General features: G+C 42.2%; 1 protein-coding gene across 2 annotated transcripts in view; it reads right to left on the bottom strand.

Moving 5' to 3' along the window:
* The window catches only part of inpp5d (inositol polyphosphate-5-phosphatase D), a 62,108-nt gene that overhangs the window by 23,057 nt on the left and 16,964 nt on the right, over positions 1 to 22,087 (bottom strand). The window contains exons 1-5 of one of the 2 annotated variants that reach the window (XM_031902566.1): positions 17,530 to 17,613; positions 17,246 to 17,393; positions 11,815 to 11,974; positions 8,683 to 8,823; positions 3,789 to 3,876 (exon numbers count right to left, since the gene is read on the bottom strand). In XM_031902566.1, coding sequence (XP_031758426.1) covers positions 3,789 to 3,876; positions 8,683 to 8,823; positions 11,815 to 11,974; positions 17,246 to 17,375 — 519 coding nt within the window. In that variant the 5' untranslated portion in view covers positions 17,376 to 17,393; positions 17,530 to 17,613. Of the gene's footprint in view, positions 1 to 3,788; positions 3,877 to 8,682; positions 8,824 to 11,814; positions 11,975 to 17,245; positions 17,394 to 17,529; positions 17,614 to 22,087 lie in introns of those variants that run through there. The other variant, XM_031902565.1, reaches the window with a different exon arrangement.

Genomic DNA, 22,087 nt, shown 5'->3' with positions numbered 1-22,087 from the left:
CATGAAAAGGCTCCATATTCTTAACTGATGTACCTTGCAAAGCTGCTCGAAATTATGTTTACTTTTGAAAAACCTTAAGCTGTGTTTGGGCAGAGTTCCCCTTTAATAGAGATGCCTGCGCAGGGTTTTGGCTGCTGTAAGATGCCCTAGGCAATCACTATTTATTGGACCTGTGGAGAACTGTTTGGGCCTCTTGGTATATGAAATGCCAGGGCCTATTTTGATCCCATTCTAGGCCTGGTAGCTTCCCAGGGCCAGACTGTGAGATGAAATGCTTAAAGGCTTAAAGGCTTTAAATACTAGTGCACCTAATGCTTCATTTCTCCTAATGCTGCCAGTCCGTTAGAAAAAGGCTTGTATTTTTGTTGAATAGGTGTGACATTGTGGGGGCATGGCCAAAATTTAGCCGCAACTCTGTATCAGACTATTATAAAGAATTTTGCAGGAAAATATGTATCCACACATCTGACATTTTCTGGGTGTCAGTATTTCCCAGGCAGAACAGGCAACATGACAGGAGTGTGACTGAAATATACGGCACAGAAGGGCTGAGAGCCTGGCCACATACTGGGCCAAGAGCAGAAATAATAAAGGCACTGTATAAGGTACACTGGGTTTCATGGTGGCCTTGGAGGTTCAATACAAAGCCACAGCCAATCCAGTAGCACCCCAATTTTACATACCGAGATTTTACATTTTCCCATAACCGATGCCATTATTTTACAGTCCCAGAAAGCCAAGCTGTGTTTTTCCGCCAATTTTATGTTTTCCCATTATTTTTAACACTGTTTTTAAGCTGTCCCATGGGAAATGTAAAATTGGGGTTCTACTATATTTAATTTGCACATCTAGCATGGGTGCCACAGCTGAGCACAAAAGGGCCACATACAGGCCCAGGGTTGTCTGTTGGCCATTAGTGGGCTGGATGATGTCAGCTAGCAATAGCACCTACAGAACTCTATGGCACAAGGCACATAACACTGACATACCAATCACATGCCATATTTTAAGGTGTTCCAAACGCCAGCACTGAATCTCCCTAATGTCGAGGGACATAGTGGGCATTACACTGGGGGTATCAGTAGAAGAAGCAGAGCTCCCCACCCCAGGGCGTGCTGCTGTAACACAATACAATGGGTAACTATTACACTTTATATTAGGGATGCGTGACAGCTGCAGGCCAGATGCAGCCATGAAAGGAATTTCTATGCCCCACTTACTGGCCAGTGGCTCCAAAGACTCTTTCAATCACTATTTAATATAACAGGGCCCCCAGCAGACATGCTATGCTGGATATTACAGCCACTATGCAGTTACAGTTACACAGCACTGCTCTATATTAATATAATTGGGCTGAGGCTGCTCCATGTCCATCTGCCCTAATGATACAGATCTATATCCCCAGTGCTGGAGGCTTGGCACCCACCTCACAGGCATTTTCCAAATGTGACAGAAGCACTGACACCTACAGACAGATCGCTGTGAGGGGGAGAGGCAGGCAATCGCTGCTCTGTAATGCCCCCGGCAGCCCCCACCCCACTGATACCCACTCTGACCTGGGGAGTCCCACGCATTCGAACACTTCGGCTTGTACCGAGCCATCGCTTGGGGGAGAGGGAAGCGGCAGTAGCAGCGGGGGGAGTCCCTTTGTATGAGTGCCCGCTGTATCAGTGAGCGCCGCCCGGCATCCCAGCACAATCCCCCCCTACACTACTCATGGGTGTGGCTGCAGGGAATGGCAGTCCCGGTGCGGACCGCTCCACAGCTGGAGGAAGCAGCGGCCGATAGTAGTGCGGATCCTCCTTCTCTCCCCCCTTCCCCCGATTGGTCCGTTCCGGAGTCTATGCATTCCCTACTCTGTCGCTACAGTCATTCATCGGTGTCTATAGTACCGGCCGGCAGAGTGACATCATCATCACCCAGAATGCAAAAGCATCAGCCTACTCCTTTATTGCTCCTGACCCGCCTGGGCTATAGCCGCCTAATGGACTTTATTCGGGGGCATATTGGACTGTCAGAGTGGCAAATGCCTGTGCGGCAGTCGCTGTATGTGTGCTGCAAGCGTCTCTCTGCTACTGGGGAGGAGGAGGGGCGAGAAATGGGAGCGGGAGGAATTCAATTGGTACTAAAGTAGGGGCAGAACAGTCACGGTAGGAAAGCAATGGCAGGGCACCCATGGGCCCCACTGGTCTCCTCACATGCACCTTACAGGGTGGAGCAGGCACAGCATATAACCCCGGACCTTTAATCTAGACAATTATTATCACAAAATGGCATCCCTTCTGCTGAATCCTTACTGCCCCCCAGCCCCATGCCAGCAGCAGCTATTCCTTGTCCCTGACTCTCCCACTGCTCTCCCTGCTTTATGTTCTCTCATAGGGATGCACCAAATCCACTATTTTTGGATTGGACTGAACCCTAAATCCTTCGTAAAATACTCTCCCTAGTACCGAACCAATTCCTAATTTACTTACCAAATACGGAAGGGTTAAAGAGAAAAATTTTCAACTTCCATGTTTATGTGACAAAAAGTTAGTGATTTTAATATTGGATTCAGTTCAGCCAGGAGCATGGATTCCCCTGAATCCAGCTGAAAAAGGCCGAATGGTGGATTCAGTGCATCCCTACTCTCTAATCCTGTAGATCCCACTTTGTAAGCTCCATCTCTTCTCTTGCCTTTCCTTACACCTCCTCTAGCACCTAGCAGCCCTGCAGCACCATTGTAAACCATAAACAGTATAGAGGTGTAAAGAAAATAAAAAGGAGTTTGTAACAGGACTAAGGCAAATGATTAAAAATGATGAAAAAAATAAAGATTGTGTTTGAATAGTAGGCAGAAAAGGTGTTATAGTCCCATGCAATCTACATCTACAAACTCGCCGTCCTTCATTGTTTTCAACAACAATCCACAATATTCTGTAACTCTGCCTTCCCTTTCTCTAAATGGTTTCACCCTAAATTCTGTGTAACCCTTGTCTAGCCTAGTAAGATAGAATGTATCCTACAGTGATATAATCGGGTGAACCCCTAAAGCAGGGGTAGGGAACCTATGGCTCGGGAGCCAGAAGTGGCTCTTTTGATGGCTGCATCTGGCTCGCTGCCAAATCTTTAATAAAAAAATAACGGGGGTGTGGCCTGCACACAGCGTATAGAAGACATGTTCTAAGCCTTAGAACACGTCTTCTATCTGCCGAGCGCAGGCCACACCCTCCTCTGCATCTGGCATCCTTGGCACCCACCCTACCTTGCCCTGCCGCATCCGCGGGCAAACATATAGTATGGCTCTCACGGAATTACATTTTAAAATATGTGGTGTTTATGGCTCTCTCAGCCAAAAAGGTTGCCGACCCCTGCCCTAAAGTAAAGGATTATACAGGCCTAGATTGGCAATCTGCGGATTCTGCCAAATGCCAGAGGGGCTACTGTAAGATGCCATAGACAGTCACTATTTAGTGGGCTAGCGGGGGGCTGTTTGGGCCTTTGTGTACTTTAAATGCAGGTCCTATTTTAAATCCCAGTCCAGGCCTTATATTGTGTATTCTACTATGATATGGCGTAGGAGCAGTAGGCTTGTCTATGCAACTGCTAAATTATATCAGGTTGTTCCCCCGTTGTACAATGTAGTATGTGGTGATATGATGGTTTGTATGATGTGGGTAATTTTTCTCTGATTTGATAGATTATATCCTGCTGTGCATAGAAAGGAGCATAATACTACAATATAATCAGTCCACTTTATTTTATCCACAACCAGTGTTTTGTTCTGGATATTTAGAGGAACAACTTACAGGAGACCGCTGCCTGAATCCAGGGGAGAGCTGGGGGTCAAAGGTGACTTGCAAGGACTCCAGGGTTGGCAATGTTCGTGTCAGCTCTCTAAGGGAATGCAACAGAAAGAAGAATAGTCCTGAAGCACGCATCTTAATTAAATGGATACTTCACCTTTTAAGGGGTTGTTTTCTGCATAATGAAAAAAAAATGTATTTCTAAGCAATTGCAACTGAAAGCAGTATCTGGCTATTTAACATTTGTGCACTGCTGGTTCTGACTCCTGGAACAATGCTGATTACAGACCTCAGGGTTATCTGAATTCTTCTACACTGAGAACCAGGAGTGAGTGCAGAGAAAAGAAAAGGATAAACAAATACTGCTGTCTATTGCAATTACATTTACATACAACTTTAAAACCATTAAAAATATTTCATTAGTGTATACAAAAAAGTTGCTTAGAATTCAGTTCTGTTTCATTGTAAAAACTGTTCTTGGCTGGACATACCCTTTAAGTTAGACTTTTCAAGAATAGCTGCCCCTTGAGAGCTGTGCCCCTCAGCACCATGTTCCCACTGGAGAGGCCATGCTGGTGTATATGTGCAAGTATTCTGGCTTGCTTAGTATATCCCATAATATATAAGATGCAGCTTTGTGCATGTACAGTGCCAGGAAGCACTCAAGGGGGGGTTATCCTTAAAAAAATACTATTGTTTCCTGCATTTGGAGAGCCCTGCCTAAGGCAGCAGTTTTAGGGGGGCAGCAGTCCGGTGTCTATATAATAGCTTTATCTTTTTGTAGGAAAAATAAAAAAATGTCTCCAACTGCTGAAGACTTGCTGTATAAATTCAGAGGCAGAGCTGGGGGGGAGAGGTCACATGTAACCAGAAGCAACATCATGCGCAGGTACCCTTTAAGGCTTATGTCAAACGTGCCACCAGTGGAAAAAATTGCGAGTTTGGTGAGCACTGACAGGAATCTCATCCGCCAGCACTTGGCCTGAAAATTCACAAGTTGGATGCAATTCTTGTCAGTGCTCAAGGAATTTGGAAAAGATCAGAGCCGAGTGGCATTTTCTCCACAGCAAATAAAACACCAGGTGTGACATTAGCCTAAGGGAGGGGGAAAAATATGTTTTAAATATTGAAATAACTTAAATATTAAGGAATAACTTTCAGAAAGTGTCTGGGGGATAGGGACACAAAGCTTGTTACCATACAGCAGTTTATAAGCCAAACTGTACCTACCTCAGGGGAGATTTAAAGAGATATATTACATAATTAAAAACCCCTCTAATCTTGTGGGCAATAATAATAATATATGATGGTGGTTTTACTTTGTGCCAAAATATTATAATTTTCTTTAAAAAAAACATTTTATTGAACTCTCTATAGATCATCTACATCCCTGGTCATGTTTCAAATAAGGGGTGAACATAACGTAATGGTCCCTGTCAGAAAGACAATAGGAGCGGATAGCCAATCACAGCCCTGCAGTCACACAAGCAAAGACAGGCTTCAGTTCTCTGTCAGGTCAGCCTAGCTGCTGATTGGTTCCTATCCTACAGTGCAGTGTGTTGCTGGCTCCCCTGCACAGCCTGGGAAAGGAGGCAGCAGGAAGTGGAAAGATGAGTGGGACTAGTAGGATTTTGGGGTGAATTTCTCAATAAATCAGCCTGACAAATCTTTTTTAAGCACATTCCTTCTATATTTTAGAAGCACTGGAGGGTCTCGGAGAGAGATCCCACAGGTGAGTCCACTCAATCTCTAATTTCCCCTCAACCCAACAAATCTGTGGGAATATTGCCCCACCTTACTGTACAGACTAAAATAATTAAGGCTACTGCTGGGAAGGGTTGTATATAGCAGGTCTGTCAGCTAGTGAATCCAGGTGTTGCATTGCATCACTGCTCGGGGCACTATGTTCCTGGAATTTTTATGCTCGTTTTAGGTCTGAATGGTTTTCTATTTGTGCTTCAGTTTCCTCCCATGGTCTAACACCTACTCATAGTCCAAATTGTTTTTAATGATCTTTCTCCTAGTGTGTATTTTTCTGGAAGGAAAATTAAAGGAGAAGAAAAGTTACAATCACTGGGGGTGCCAAAATGTTAGGCACCCCCCGGTGATTGCAATCACTTACCTGAAAACCGGTGCACCTGAGAAAACTGCACTGGCTGGGGTGTATGCAAGTGCTTCTCTTCCTCCTTCGGTGTTCATGCATGTACAGTAGAATGAAAAGCTGAACTTTAACAAAAAAAGCAGGCTTTTTCCCTCAACTGCACATGTGCTGGCCCGGGATCACTGCCAAAGGAGAAGGAAGGAAGAGGATCCCTCGTCTGCATTCACTCCAGGCTGATGCAGAAGCACCGGCCGGGGGTTTCAGGTAAATTAATACAATCACTGGGGTTTGCCCACTTGCCACCCCCTAGTGATTTAGCCTTTTCTTCTCCTTTAAAGAGGACCTGTCAGCATAATGTCAAATAATTCCAAATTGTTTTCTATTGTTTTTGTTAACGAAAAATAAACTTTACTTACACTATATAAATTATTTAAATCTTGTTTTCTTCAGTCCTGGAATTCACAATCCCATTTTGTAGACACCGTTATTAAGGCAAGCTTTGCATCATGCCAAAATGTTTTTCTGTGCAAAAATGGTGGATCTTATGCACATGTCCATGCACTGACTACACAATTAGATGGTGAGAAGGGAGGGGGAATAAGATGAGGGCAGTGACATCTAGGAAATGCCGAATGGAAACGCCTCTATGCCTAAGGCATAGAGGCGGGGCAAGCAATAAATGATTGACAGCTGGGATTTTAAATGCCTTTATAATGGGTATGGATATGTTATTAAAGGAATTCCTGTTTAATTTGAAATGGTAAATAATTCAGTATTTCCTATGCAGATGGGGCATATTTAATTTTTTCATCTGGTTTATGTTGATATGTACTACCCCAATAAATTAAAATAATAGAATTAAGAGTGTATAAACCGTTTGGCCTACCATGCCTTAGACTTAAGGGAAATAAGACAAATGGTGCCAGTTCAGTTGTGGCTTATGGCTCACAGTGAGTGCCATGTGGTACCTGTGCCTCTGCTAATATGGAATGCGCTGTAGCACTATTGCATTAATTGTAAACTTTCATAAAAAGCATGTCTGATATTTGTTATAGATATCTTCTAGCTGATTAAAACAAGGTGTCTGACATTTTGGGGAGATGCTTAATTCAAAAGTGATTTCAAATGAAAATTAATGACAATAGTAGCTCTGTCCTCATAGGCACATGTAAATTCCTCCTTTTCCCATTAATTAAATTGGCCATGACCAGATAGCCCCACTGCCTTTATTGTGAGTATATCCCACCACAAGACAAACTCATGGTTAATCATGCTCACCCTGTTATTTGAGACATTAAGGGGTATATTTATCATGCTGTGTACAAAGTGAAGTGAAGCTCCTAGATGCTTTGGTTAGAAAACCAAAGCAAAGCATCTGATTGGCAACATCACCAGAAATCTTTCATCCCACTTTTTACACAGCATGATAAATATACCCCTTAATGTGGCCATACACTGGCCGACCCTCAATGATACCCGGCTGATTAGCTTGAGGTGGAACGGCTGATACCGTACAGCTAGCTATACTCCTATAACAATTTTTACTACTTGCTGGTTGGTCTGTCTGACATATGTGCCTAGACAGTCAAAACAGCCAACCAAATCTTGGCATGGATGGACAGCTTAAGGGCTCTTATGTGTTTACATGTGGCATCTAAAAAATACAATGAAATGCAAATGCAACTCTGAATGCTCATGACTAGGCAGAATATAAGGGAATCATTTAGCTGATGTATCTTTGTGTCTCAAACATTCTTCAAAAGCAAAAAACAAAAAAAAGAAAAATGCCCATGTGTAAGAACCCTTAGGTCACATTTATTAAAGTACGAATTCGAATCACAAAATCCGGAAGCCTACCATAGGACTCAATTGCACTCTGCAGCTCCAACCTGGCCCAAGGAAAGCCTCCCATAGGGCTCAATGGCACTCTGCAGCTCCAACCTGGCCCAAGGAAAGTCTCCCATAGGGCTCAATGGCACTCTGCAGCTCCAACCTGGCCCAAGGAAAGTCTCCCATAGGGCTCAATGGCACTCTGCAGCTCCAACCTGGCCCAAGGAAAGTCTCCCATAGGGCTCAATGGCACTCTGCAACTCCAACCTGGCCCAAGGAAAGTCTCCCATAAGGCTCAATGGCACTCTGCAGCTCCAACCTGGCCCAAGGAAAGTCTCCCATAGGACTCAATGGCACTCTGCAGCTCCAACCTGGCCCAAGGAAAGTCTCCCATAGGGCTCAATGGCACTCTGCAGCTCCAACCTGACCCAAGGAAAGTCTCCCATAGGGCTCAATGGCACTCTGCAGCTCCAACCCGGCCCAAGGAAAGTCTCCCATAGGGCTCAATGGCACTCTGCAGCTCCAACCTGGCCCAAGGAAAGTCTCCCATAGGGCTCAATTGCACTCTGCAGCTCCAACCCGGCCCAAGGAAAGTCTCCCATAGGGCTCAATTGCACTCTGCAGCTCCAACCCGGCCCAAGGAAAGTCTCCCATAGGGCTCAATTGCACTCTGCAGCTCCAACCTGGCCCAAGGAAAGTCATGATACTGAAGTTTGAATGAATCTGAAACTTTCATACTCATTGTGACAAATATGATTTTGTCGCACAAACTGTCCCAAAGTAAGAAAAAGTTGCGCAAATTAACGAATATATCGCAGAAAATATGCAAAAGTTGTAAACTATAGAAAAAATACTAATTTTTTGTATTCGACCTGTCGTACTTTAATGAATGTGCCCCTTAGACTAGTTGACAAGGCTAATAATAAGGCTATTCATCACCTAGCACACTGTGGCAATGCTCATTACCTGTGCAAGCCAGTGCAAAGTGTCATTAGGAGCTTCTTAAACTGCGGTAGGCTTTGAGATCCACTGCGTACCATATCACAGTCACTGACAACGTGAAGGCTGAAGTAGTCACGAATTGCTTGCAAATGTTCCTCGGGAATGCTGGGTAATAAGGAGAAAGTAATTGTTACAATTTATAATGTGCTACAATAATGAAACAGTATATTGTTTAAGCACCTAATGCAGGCAGCTGTTTAATAATGACAGTGGGTATGCATGCAGAAGCGATTCTCCACCCTGTGCCTCCTGGGTTGGTCTTCCCAATGCCATTCACCCTCATCATCACTAGTGTAGAGAGCTCAATAGCATTCGGGAGCAGGCCTCCCCAGCAAAATACATTTTCAGCCCCCAGAAGGTGGGAAGGGGCTGCAGCAGTATGCAACCCCCCTCCATGCTTACTCATTCATGGAAGTGGGCAAGCTGAAACCATTTAGCAAATCCTGAGGCTGTCTGCTTGATGATAGTTATAGCACTGGCTAGAAAAGCTAAAGTTCTGGTTTAAAAACTGGAATTTCGGCTCTTGATGTTACCAGGAGCAGCTTTTTGCCACCACCCAATGCAGGTACCATCAGATTGCATGTTTAAAGGGGATGGAAAGGTTAAAATCACTGGGGGGTGCCAAAAGTTAGGCACCCCCCACTGAGTGAATTTAATTAACTGCTCCTGCCTGGGGTTCTTCTCACCAAGCACCACGGAGGAATCCTCTTCCTGCTTCTTATTCTTTATGTGGGTGCAGTAAAGTGAAAAGCCAAAAGCATTTTCACTTACTGCACATGCGTCAGCCCCAGGGTAGTGAAGAAAGACAAAGTGTAAGAAGAGGATCATTCCATGGTACCTATCTTCTGGCACCCCACAGTGATTTTACTTTTCCTTCTCCTTTAAAGGAGAAGGAAAGGCTAATAAAGAGTTAATCTCAAGCTGCAGGCATACCATCAGTTCTCTCAATAGTGCCCTTAAGTCTCCCCATATTTCACCTGTTCATAAGATCTGAAGCCAAACAGGAAGAAAAAACGCTGAGCTGTGTAAAGAAAGTTCCCATAATGCCTCACTCCTGCACAGACACCCAGACCAAGTGTACATGCTCAGTTAGTTAGATTATGAGTCAGCTTCCTGCTGATTGGCTCAGATCCACATTCCTAAGGGGGGGGGTGAGTTCTTGGCATTCTTGAGGGAGGGGGGAGCAGGAAAGAGCAGAGAAAAGAAAGCTGCCTGTCTCTGGCACATGAATTACAGACACAACAAATGTTTTGACAGAGAAGTCAGTGCAGCGTTTCTGTGAGTGCTTATGGCTGTATTTACATAGACCTTTCTGATAAAGCTTACTTAGTTTTTACCTTTCTTTCTCTTTTAGGTATACATGCTGTTCTCTTAAATGGCAAAATTATTCTTTATATTTGATTCAGCTTTATTAGGATGACCTCCACAGCTCTGCACACTGGACATTCCAGCTCTGTATATATATATATATTAACATAATTTTGTGCATATTAGAAGTCACAGAGGATATATGCTTTTCTTGCCCAGTAAATAAATGACACAAGAGAATCAAAATCTTTTTATAACCAATGTTGGCGCTTGTACAAGGCAAAATGTCCTATGCCTACAATAATTTGAGCACTCATACTTTACTGTCTAAGGTAAAATAAATTGTCATATTATAAATAGGCTATTTTATTAACAGACAAAAAATATATCACAAGCAAAGTACTGACTGATTATTATATTTTATTTTGGTCTGTACAATAGAATGAATGACAGAACAGAATACAATTTGCAGTTTTATTATTACTATAAAATGTTCAGCCAGCAGGTAATAAATACAGTTTTTGCCCCAGTGTAAGTGCTCTGTCTCTGAGGCTACTTGCCATAAAGCTAATAAAATGCACTTAACTGAGAAAGGCACAAAAAAAGCATCAATTGGAATATTTCCTGGTAAACCTAGCAGGCTTGCTTATGTTGCTGATTTGTCCTTTGTTACAGCTACACAACTCTCACAGCATATGGGCCTGCACGCCACATTGTCTTCAGTCATTAGCTCTTTAGTGAGAATCCATACTTAATGGGCTATTGACAAGTCTCCTGCTTGTGATATCTGCACCTCCCCCAGATGAACATGCACATCTGGTCAACTGGGAAAAAAGTAAATTTTGACGTATTTTCACCACAACATGTGGCAAAATAATTTAAGTTCTCCCAAAAATTTTGAAAGATTATATTATTTGCAAATGTATACAGGTATACATCCATTAGCACAGAAACCCGGTATACTGTACAAACGCTTCCAATACCACGGTGGTATGTAAAATATCTCATATTTTTATTCCTGTGCAAGAAGGGTGATTTCCGTGGCACACTGCACTTGAGTCTTGACCATGTATGGAGACAATAAAATGTCTTCTGTTACCTCTGGCTAGGGAGTCATTGTAGTTTTGGTTTTATCCCAACTCTGACCTGCATAAAGTTTCCAATGACTCACACAGAAAGAAAAACTAACATTCTACAAAGTGCTTCTGCTTTGTTGTTTTGGAGTTGCAATGAAATTGCTTTGGAAAGGCCTAGAGTTTATTCTCTTTTGGCCTCTGAATACATTAACGGGAGCCATTAGCTTATCTCAGCAGCAGAAAGAAATGTGCACTAATAGCCACACCGTTACAGAGAGCTATGGCTGGGGAATATGTCTATTTTCTCTGGGAAATCACTTTCTTCTGCTTTTCATACTGTACAAATGCACATCAATTTTTTCTCCGCCCTGCGATTCATGGTTAAAATATAGCACTGGTTTGTTTTAGCAGTCTTTTAAATTACAGAATTGAAACTGTACCCCAGTTGGAAACATTTTCTACTAAAACTGTTTGATTTTTTTTAGTTATGCAATGCAATAGCAACCTCTCCCCATAGAACCTTCCCCTCATGAATCTGGCCAGGAGGTAAGAGTGGGTCAGACTATGGAACAGGCGGACTCTACTAATGTCTTCCATTGCCCCTGTTTTTGACTTGATAAAGAAAAAGATAAAGTATGCATGCATATATAAACATATATTGACTAATCTCTATGAGCTCATGAGTAGCTCTTTTGTCAGTTTGAGGACTTACCAACGACTGTCTGTGTCCTGAAATCTCTGCAGGAATGTCTCGGATAGAAGAAGTGATGCATTTGCAGCCGGTGCTCTCTCTATTGCTGTCTGGCACTCCTTTATTTCTGAAACTGGGGTAAAGGCAAAGTTTCTGGGTGGGACATTAGGGGGAGCTGGTTCTGTCAAGAGGTAAATAGAAAATGGGATTGTTAAAGTATCTTACTATAAACCGTTCAGAACATAATCACAGACCTGTAGCCCTACTAATCCTAGGAAGTTTCTTCTCACAGGAGCAGGGTACCAATAGAAGTAAGCTACCAGCCTATTATAGCAAGGTACTTTGCTGCTGTTGTTGATTTAGTATTAAATGAAAAAGAGCTTGTTTATTTTAGAAACTGATAATTACAAGATAGTTACTAAACTGATAACATACCAATGACTTTCCTTATCTCCTATGATTTTTGGAGACCCTACATTCCCTTTTCTGGGCTCTACAACAACGTGACACTTTCTGCACCAGGAAGGAAGTACTGACAACTTGGGTAGGCTGTACAGCCCAATATAAGGGTTTTTGGCAGTAAAGTGCCCCATTTTGATAATGGGTATTAGGAGTTCGTCCTAAAACCACCTTATCATACAAGTGTATTCATACGTCAGTTAACATGTTCTAACTTTGCAACTGCTGCACTTCAGTTCCTAACAGAGTTGCCTCTGCTTCTCTGAGAATATCTTTACTTCTGCACTTGTGTGGTTCTGGGGTTTAAAAACAGGAACTTCTGCTAATACTCTTCACAGTTTCTTTTTGATTTGATTTAGCCTGGAAACATGTGTTTTATGCTCCATTATGGATCGCAAAGACCTGCTTCTGTGGCCTGCATGTAAATGGCTCAATGGCCAGTTTTAGGCCACAAAGCCTATAAAAGACTTATTAGTGTGAATTATCTATTTTATGGCTTTGTTATAGGTTAGATCAGTGCTGTCCAACTTCTGTTGTACCGAGGGCCGGAATTTTTCCGACCTACGTGGTGGAGGGCCGATAATGGAAGCCAGTTTTGACCACTCCCCTTTTTGAAACTGCACCCACTAGAAACCACACCCATGTTATCACATGACCATACCCATATTAATGGTTGTAGTACAGCAAAAACCTGCCATACTCTGCCTGCCCTACCCTGCCTGTGTGTGCCATACTCTGCCTTCCCTACCCTGCCTGTGTGTGCCATACTCTGCCTTCCATACCCTGCCTGTGTGTGCCATACTCTGCCTTCCCTACCCTGCCTGCGTGTGCCATACTTTCACTGTGTTTGCCATTCTTGGCTGGTTTGTGCCATACTTGGCCTGTGTGTGCCATACTCTGCCTGTGTGTGCCATACTCTGCCTGTGTGTGCCATACTCTGCCTGTGTGTGCCATACTCTGCCTTCTCTACCCTGCCTGTGTGTGCCATACTCTGCTTGCCCTATGATGCCTGTGTGTATGGCACACACAGGCAGCCTACAGTGACACAATGCTGGCACTGCTACTACAGTCTGCACAATAACTATATATTAAAAAATTTTTAATTGAAGTACCACCTCAGTATATGTTCTTTTTGTAGTGTGTAGGGATTATTTGTGGGTTTCTACTGCTCCTGAGGTGTGAACAGGGGAACAATATGGGTGATTACAGCCTGAGCCTGAGGTGTGAACACTGCAGGGGGTGAACAATGCAGAGATTAAAAGGTGTGAACAACACAGGGGATTACATATTTAAACAATACAGCCTGATTACAGCCTGAATCTGAGGTGAGAACCATGCAGGGGGGGGCAGTTAATCACAGTACTGATACCATTTAAAGCTTACACAAGAGTAAGCCATCAAAGCAGCCAGACAGGTGGGGGGCCACACAGAGGGAGGTCTAAAGGTGGCCATGCACGGGCAGATTTCGGGTTTTTCAGACCAATTCAGTAGCTTATTTGCCCATGTATGGGCTCCCCCAATGGTCCTACCCGACCGGCATCTGTTCTAAAATTAGCCAGATCTCGATCGGGCAGGTTTGATTTTCGGTCAAATAAGGGACCACATTGGCTCACTGATGTGGTCCTCGATCCAACAGCACCTATGCCCGCCAATAGGTGGGCATATCCAGGCCCGTATTTGTGGTGAAGCCACAAAGGCCCAGGCCTAAGGCTCACATACAGAGCACTGGGGATGGGACATGCAGAAACGTCAGCATGTCCTGTCCCCAGTGCTCCGTAAATGAGCTAAAAGGATGCAAATCCGCATGATCCTGAGAGGGGAGGAGAATGGGGTCGGCCTCTGGGCACCCAAAAATTAAATCAGGCCCTGGGCCACACCAAATGAGTGGATCACAATGTGTTTGGCCACCTTAAAACTGCCGGTGAATGATTTATTAAGGAGAAAGGAAGGTAAGACAAAGAAGAGGAAATGAATAGCCATTTCTATTAGTTCAGATAACTGTTGGGCAAATCGACTTCTTTGCTGTATACATATGCAGTGCCGATTTTAGTTCTATACCTCCAGAACACAGTAGGATTTATGCCGTTTAAATATGAGGTGCACCACCTCCACACACACAATATCTCAGCCACCATGATTCAGACAGATGCATACAGGCTCAATATCACATACAGTGAAACTTCAATTTTACATACCCTGATTTTACGTTCTCCAGGATTTTACATAAAACTTTTGTCCTAATGTTCCTAAAAATGGCTGTTTTTCCTCTGTGAATATTATTATTAGCAAAATAAAGAGGTTTAAAATACTGACAAAATGCATATTTTGCCATGCTTCTGTCTGTAAATATTCAAGTCCAAGTAGTCTGCACCTCATACAGCCATACACAAATCACTTTCCAACATTTCCCTGATTTTACATTTGACACTATTTTTCCTGATCCCCTGGAAAAACATAAAATAGGGATTCTACTGTAGCTAAAATAGAAGTACAGTACATATCCATCTCACCCTGACCTGTTTCTCTATTCTTGCTCTACAAGTGTACTGGGCATAAGACCAGCATTCAATTTTTACAGGGGAATAAATTGATGCTTTGGTGATGGCAAAATCAGGTGAATTTGAGACACAGGGTGATGAAATATAATACCATAAAAGCAGACTATACCGCAATCATCTTATTAAGTTAAATGGATTGTGGCATAAATGATTGAATTCTCTGTTTTTATTGTGTTGGTTGGTTAAGATTGTAGTTATGTCGTTTGGATAGACAATACAATAAAGTACTACTTTATATAAGTACTAAGGCACTGACTTACAAAGCTCTTGTGTAATTTACCCCAAACGTGGGGCTGCAGTGTTTAGTTTTGCTCCTTCCTTGGAGGGGGGACAGGGGGATGTGGTAAGCTGCCGGTCAACTCATTCCACTTCCCCTTTAAAGGAGAAGTAAACCCTAAACACAAATATGGGTAGAAATGCCATATTTTATATTATAAACTTCAGAATCTGAGAATATAAATGATTCAGCACTTAATAGTTGTGCCCTGGGGTCAACATCTTGGATGCTCAGTGTAGTCTGGGCAGATGTCAAGAAGCTAAGCTTTGGGGTCACTGCAAATTATCAAGCAGAAAATAAGGTTTGCCTTTTTTAGAAGCTGATGCTAAAAGGGTTGATTGTTAAATCACTAACTAGCCTTATATATAGCTTATATTGTGACATTTATTTTCTATAAACACAGAATATTGGGTCCCTAAGCTCAGGTAAGTGACAGCTGGCCATAGCATATGCAGGGAATCAGCATAAAAGAAGATGGGGGGCTACTGGGGCATCTTTGGGGGCACAGATCTTCCCTGCTAAAGGGCTGTGGTTGCAACATACTGTATTACAGTACAACAATATATCATACAAGCACACATACACTGGGCTATGGATCTCACATAAAACAAATTAACAGCATTTGCAGAGCAAGTGGCCATACATGCCAGCAATCAGTCAATCAATTTGGCCAATATCAGTAGTAAGTCTGTCCAAACTGAAAATATAACCTGCCGATACCCATTCTCACCACATGAATGGGGGCAATGGCCGTTTTGGAAGTGCAAAGTTACTCTATATCAGTTCAATTGTGTTCCTTTGGATCTATTTTCCTTATGCATATGTAAACGATGAATATACAGAAATCAGAAGAACGTGAGAAGTCACATGACTTGACAAGCATGCTGCAGTTTAAATTACAAAGCTTCAGTTTCAATTTTCTATTCACTGGTGTGTACATTTTGCAACCTACACAGAAAATAGTTCAGTGACACCACAAAAGTTGATGTGCTATAGACAGTCTTATATATATATATATATATATATATATACGCATATATTTTACCACTAAGACAACACTTTCATGAAAAAAAAGAGCATGGAAAATGCCTGTACTCTATTCTAGAATTTCAATTAGAATCTAAATGACAAGTAAACTGTTAAAGGGTCAGTTCACCTTAAAATTAACTTTTAGTATAATGTCAAGTGGATTTCTAAAACAAGTTACAACTTTTGTTGTCCTCTTTTTTGTGGTTTTTGAATTCTTTATCTTATCCTTATCTTATACTACAGTATAGCTATCTAGTCTTAAAGGAACAGTTCAGTGTAAAAATGAAACTGGGTAAAATAGACTGCGCAAAATACTAAATATTTGTAATATTGTTAGTGAGGTAAAAATGTAATCTATAAAGGCTGGAGTGCTAACAGCTTAGAGAGCTGAAAGCAGGAAGTAGAGTTCAGGCTATTATGTTAGACATCTGCCACTCCAGCCTTTATAGATTACATTTTTGCCTAACTGACTATATTGAAAACATTTTTATTTTGCACAGTCTATTTTGCCAAGTTTAATTTTTTACACTCAACTGTTCCTTTAAATTAAACTGTTATCTAGTTTCTACTGTCCTTGTTACCTAAAAGTTCCTGAGAGGTGCGCCAGGCGTATTTTTCTGCCTATCAACTCTGGTTTCTGGCCCTCCTGTTTTCGCTGTAGCTCCTGTTCCTCCCTTGGCCCCTAATCCTCACTCATTATGGGGCGTGGCAATGTGGGTCCTGCTTTGGGTGCATTAAAGGTTTGGCCTAGTGCTGGCCAGAGTACACAAGAAACTTACAGTTTAGTACATATTCTGGCCAAGCCACATTTCTAGAAAGATAATTCATGCACACACACACTTAGAAAGACATTACTGAAAACAATGTGTAAATACCTCCAACAGTATAACCCTTGTTTTAATTGAAAATTATAATGCACAATGATCTTGTTTTTTTTTATTATTTTCCTGGTCTGAACTGGGATTAAAAATAGGCCCTGGCATTTCAAGTACACAGGGGCCAAAGAGCCTCCACAGGCCCACTAAATAGTGACATGTCTATGTCTATGGCATCTTACAGCCACCCCTCTGGAATTTGCCAGAATCCACAGATTGCCAGTCCAGACCTGGTGTCACCTTTGGGGCCTTACCTTGCTCTTCATCTGGCTCTTCAGGGCCCTCCTCCTCCTTCTCTATGGGATACTTAAGATGTGTTACTAAACCCACATTCTCTCTTCTGTAAAATTCAATCAGCTCCACCAAGTTAGTGAAAAATCGCATTGGAACACCTTCTGATGCCTGTGAAGAAAAGATTTACACTTATTCCTAGCCATTGGTAGGGAGCCTGTGTGTACATGATGAGGCACTGATCTATTTGCTCCCAAGTTAGCAGGGAAATGCACTGTCCATACTGTGCCCTGAAACGAACACTTACAGCTTGGGAAGCAGATTAAGCAGCAAATTTACCAGTTCACTAGCCGGTTAAAGGCAAACCTGGCCCAGGCAACACCTCTATATATCTATGTACTGTGTAAGTCTGTGCAAGTAGAAACCTGTTTCTGTATGAAAGAATGCATTCTACTGGCCAGCATAGATACTGTTATTGGTTAAAGAATCACTTCAGCTGAGCAAAACAGAATGTCATCAGGTAATAAGGGCTACAAAATAGGCTTGTCTCCTTAAATAACGTTTGGGTATTTTGTCTCAATTCAGCAGCAAACCATAGAATGCATGTTATTTCATTGTTTTGTCTGTCTCTAGGATCATTTATATGGGAGATAAAAAATACAAAGTGATAAAAAAGGTGCAAATGGCCACAGATTTTTTTTACCCACAGTACTCTAGCCTTTCCTGGAATTCCTGGTACAAGGTAGAAGTGAAATTAGATTCCTACCAAGCTTTACAAAGAGATCAAAACTTATGTGGCAGGGTGATTGTTTTTGGATTATGGTCATTCTGTAGGAAGTATGTGAAATAGATGTACCATGGAATGATACATGGCAGGTAAGATCAGGCAAAACTCCCCATCCTCACCACCTGTAGGAATATATATAGAGGGAGCAGTATCTTGTCTAATCTTATGGATACCACATTGGAGAAAGGTGGATGTGTGCAGACCAGATGAGGGGCCTTGACGTGGCACGTGAGCTTACATATTTTGGCCAAAGTGTGGTACTAACACCTCATTTTTTGTAAAAATTATTTTTAAAGGCAAACTAAGCGCTGGCAAACTTTCTTTCTCTTTGTGTATATTTAATGGCTTTTTATCGTTTATAGCAGCTGGTCAACTCCAGATTGTGGGTTGGACCGAGCGCTGGCACAATAGTGTGTTTCTAGCAGCTGGTCAACACTACAGCGTGGGTTAGACCGAGCGCTGGCGATTTCTTTCTGTGTTTTGTGTGCAGACCAGAGCCTTTGTAGTGGGGTGGACCCCACTGATCATTGAGTCTGTGTATGGGACACAATGATTAAGTACTGTAATGCACTTTACACCAAGTGGTTCAAAGCATAAAGGTCTTCTAGAAGCCAGGTCTTCCTCATGATCTCCATATATTATATAAATATATTAACCAACACAAATACACACATTTTCTAGCATTAATGCTAGCATGGGAAAGTGGCTGGCTTCTGGATCTTGTTGAAACTACAATATTATGCTATCAGCAGCTAAAGATTTAGAAGGTTTTGAATGTTGAAGATCAACAACTACTGGGGTGTAAAAGTTGTCTGTCATAATAACAAAGCATTTACAGTGGTACTATTATTTTTCATACCCTGTTTCTGTATGGGAACAAGGAATCTTGATAGATCGAAGAATAGAGTATAGTATGTAGAGAAAAGAGACTAGGATAATAAAGCGTATGAGGGCGGAGAGGAAGAATTAATGTTTTGAGAGTGGACAGAAAGAGACATGTATGTAAAGACTGTGTGGTTGCCAATGTTCCCGTGCACAAGCATACTAATTTCGAGGCCAATGCACACAAATTGTGGTGCGCGCAAAGAAACAAACTTTTGTATTTATTCTGATCCAAGCACATTGTTTCTAAAAATGAGCAAACAAGTTTAAAATGTGCACACAAAAGATTTTTTTCGCGCAAATAGCCAAAAAGAAATAAGTGCAAACAAGGTACAGGTATAGGATCCCTTATTCGGAAACCCGTTATCCAGAAAGTTCCGAATTACAGAAAGGCCATCTTCCATAGACTCCATTATAAGCAAATAATTCAAATTTTTAAAAATGATTTCCTTTTTCTCTATAATAATAAACAGTACCTTGTACTTGATCCCAACTAAGATATAATTAATCCTTATTGAAAGCAAAACAATCCTATTGGGTTTAAATTATGTTTACATGATTTTTTTAATAGACTTAAGGTATGGAGATCCAAATTACAGAAAGATCCCTTATCCGGAAAGCTCCAGGTCCCGAGCATTCTGGGTAATAGGCCCTATACCTGTAGTAGAATCTAATTTCAAAACACCAATGGTTCCAAAAGATACTGAAAGATTGAAGCATATCAAGATGCCAAATTCACAGGCAGTGTTAGTACCTAATATTATGCCCATGAAATGGATCTTTCTTGGCTGGTGGTATTTTGATTTTAACATCTACATGAGGAGCCCATTCTACTGTATCTAAAGGGAAGCATAAACACATAAGGCACTATGATTGCGCATTTGTGTTTCCCTTTAGATATAATGGGCTCCTTGTGTAGATTAAAAGTCATCCTGATTATTCATTTAAATACATTTTGTCATTATTTGTACTATATAATAATGTTATTTTAATCCCTCCAGAACCTTCTTGTACAGTGGCTTGCAAAAGTATTCGGCCCCCTTGAACTTTTCCACATTTTGTCACATTACAGCCACAAACATGAATCAATTTTATTGGAATTCCACGTGAAAGACCAATACAAAGTGGAACGAAAATCATACATGATTCCAAACATTTTTTACAAATAAATAACTGCAAAGTGGTGTGTGCGTAATTATTCAGCCCCCTGAGTCAATACTTTGTAGAACCACCTTTTGCTGCAATTCCAGCTGCCAGGCTTTTAGGGTATGTCTCTACCAGCTTTGCACATCTACAGACTGAAATCCTTGCCCATTCTTCTTTGCAAAACAGCTCCAGCTCAGTCAGATTAGATGGACAGCGTTTGTGAACAGCAGTTTTCAGATCTTGCCACAGATTCTCGATTGGATTTAGATCTGGACTTTGACTGGGCCATTCTAACACATGGATATGTTTTGTTTTAAACCATTCCATTGTTGCCATGGCTTTATGTTTAGGGTCGTTGTCCTGCTGGAAGGTGAACCTCCGCCCCAGTCTCAAGTCTTTTGCAGACTCCAAGAGGTTTTCTTCCAAGACTGCCCTGTATTTGGCTCCATCCATCTTCCCATCAACTCTGAGCAGCTTCCCTGTCCCTGCTGAAGAGAAGCCCCCCCAGAGCATGATGCTGCCACCACCATATTTGACAGTGGGGATGGTGTGTTCAGAGTGATGTGCAGTGTTAGTTTTCCGCCACACATAGCGTTTTGCAATTTGGTCAAAAAGTTCCATTTTGGTCTCATCTGAACAGAGCACCTTCTTCCACATGTTTGCTGTGTCCCCCACATGGCTTGTGGCAAACTGCAAACGGGACGTCTTATGGTTTTCTGTTAACAATGGCTTTCTTCTTGCCACTCTTCCATAAAGGCCAACTTTGTGCAGTGCACGACTAATTGTTGTCCTATGGACAGATTCCCCTACCTGAGCTGTAGATCTCTGCAGCTCGTCCAGAGTCACCATGGGCCTCTTGGCTGCATTTCTGATCAGCGCTCTCCTTGTTCGGCCTGTGAGTTTAGGTGGACGGCCTTGTCTTGGTAGGTTTACAGTTGTGCCATACTCCTTCCATTTCTGAATGATCGCTTGAACAGTGCTCCGTGGGATGTTCAAGGCTTTGGAAATCTTTTTGTAGCCTAAGCCTGCTTTAAATTTCTCAATAACTTTATCCCTGACCTGTCTGGTGTGTTCTTTGGACTTCATGCTGTTGTTGCTCCCAATATTCTCTTAGACAACCTCTGAGGCCGTCACAGAGCAGCTGTATTTGTACTGACATTAGATTACACACAGGTGCACTCTATTTAGTCATTAGCACTCATCAGGCAATGTCTATGGGCAACTGACTGCACTCAGACCAAAGGGGGCTGAATAATTACGCACACCCCCCTTTGCAGTTATTTATTTGTAAAAAATGTTTGGAATCATGTATGATTTTCGTTCCACTTCTCACGTGTACACCACTTTGTATTGGTCTTTCACGTGGAATTCCAATAAAATTGATTCATGTTTGTGGCTGTAATGTGACAAAATGTGGAAAAGTTCAAGGGGGCCGAATACTTTTGCAAGCCACTGTATATAAGTGGACATTGCTAGATACCACTGGCCTGGTGATGAAGCCTTGCTTTTCTATTACATGCATGCAGACTCTTTAGCGCTCATTAACATTTGCAAGCGCAGTTGCACTCCTGCACTTTATCCCACAGTGAACTGTGCACTACTTGTGTCAAAATACACTCCCTGCACTTCTCTATAGTTGCACTCAGTGTTGCTCAATTCTTCCCGCATTCCATTTCAGATCACACTCTGCTGCATGTAAGAGGATGAAATAAATATTTTTATTTCATTAATGTAAATATATATAAAGCTATATGCAGGTTAGCCATCAGGTGGCCCTGAGCCCACTTGCAAGTCTATATATGCCTTGCCAATGCACGTCCTCATTTTGGCCTGGAAACATCAGAGGCAGCAACAAGACCTTGTGGCCAGACCCACTGGGGAGTTGGTGCCTAGGCTAGCTAGTGACAGAAGTAACAAGGGAGTTCCCTGCAGAAATGAATGGTAGAGAGGGCTAATTCGTAAGGGCAGCTTGTTGTCCTTGCTAACTATCTCTGAGGTGAAGTGTGCGCTAGAGAGGGAAAGAAGTATTTAGGTGTAGGCCATCGCAGGG

Source organism: Xenopus tropicalis, chromosome 5 (genome assembly GCF_000004195.4).
Source record: "Xenopus tropicalis strain Nigerian chromosome 5, UCB_Xtro_10.0, whole genome shotgun sequence".
Classification (NCBI taxonomy): Eukaryota; Metazoa; Chordata; class Amphibia; order Anura; family Pipidae; genus Xenopus; species Xenopus tropicalis.
The sequence above is the reverse complement of the archived record's forward strand: the minus strand, read 5'-3'. Positions and strand labels throughout refer to the sequence as shown.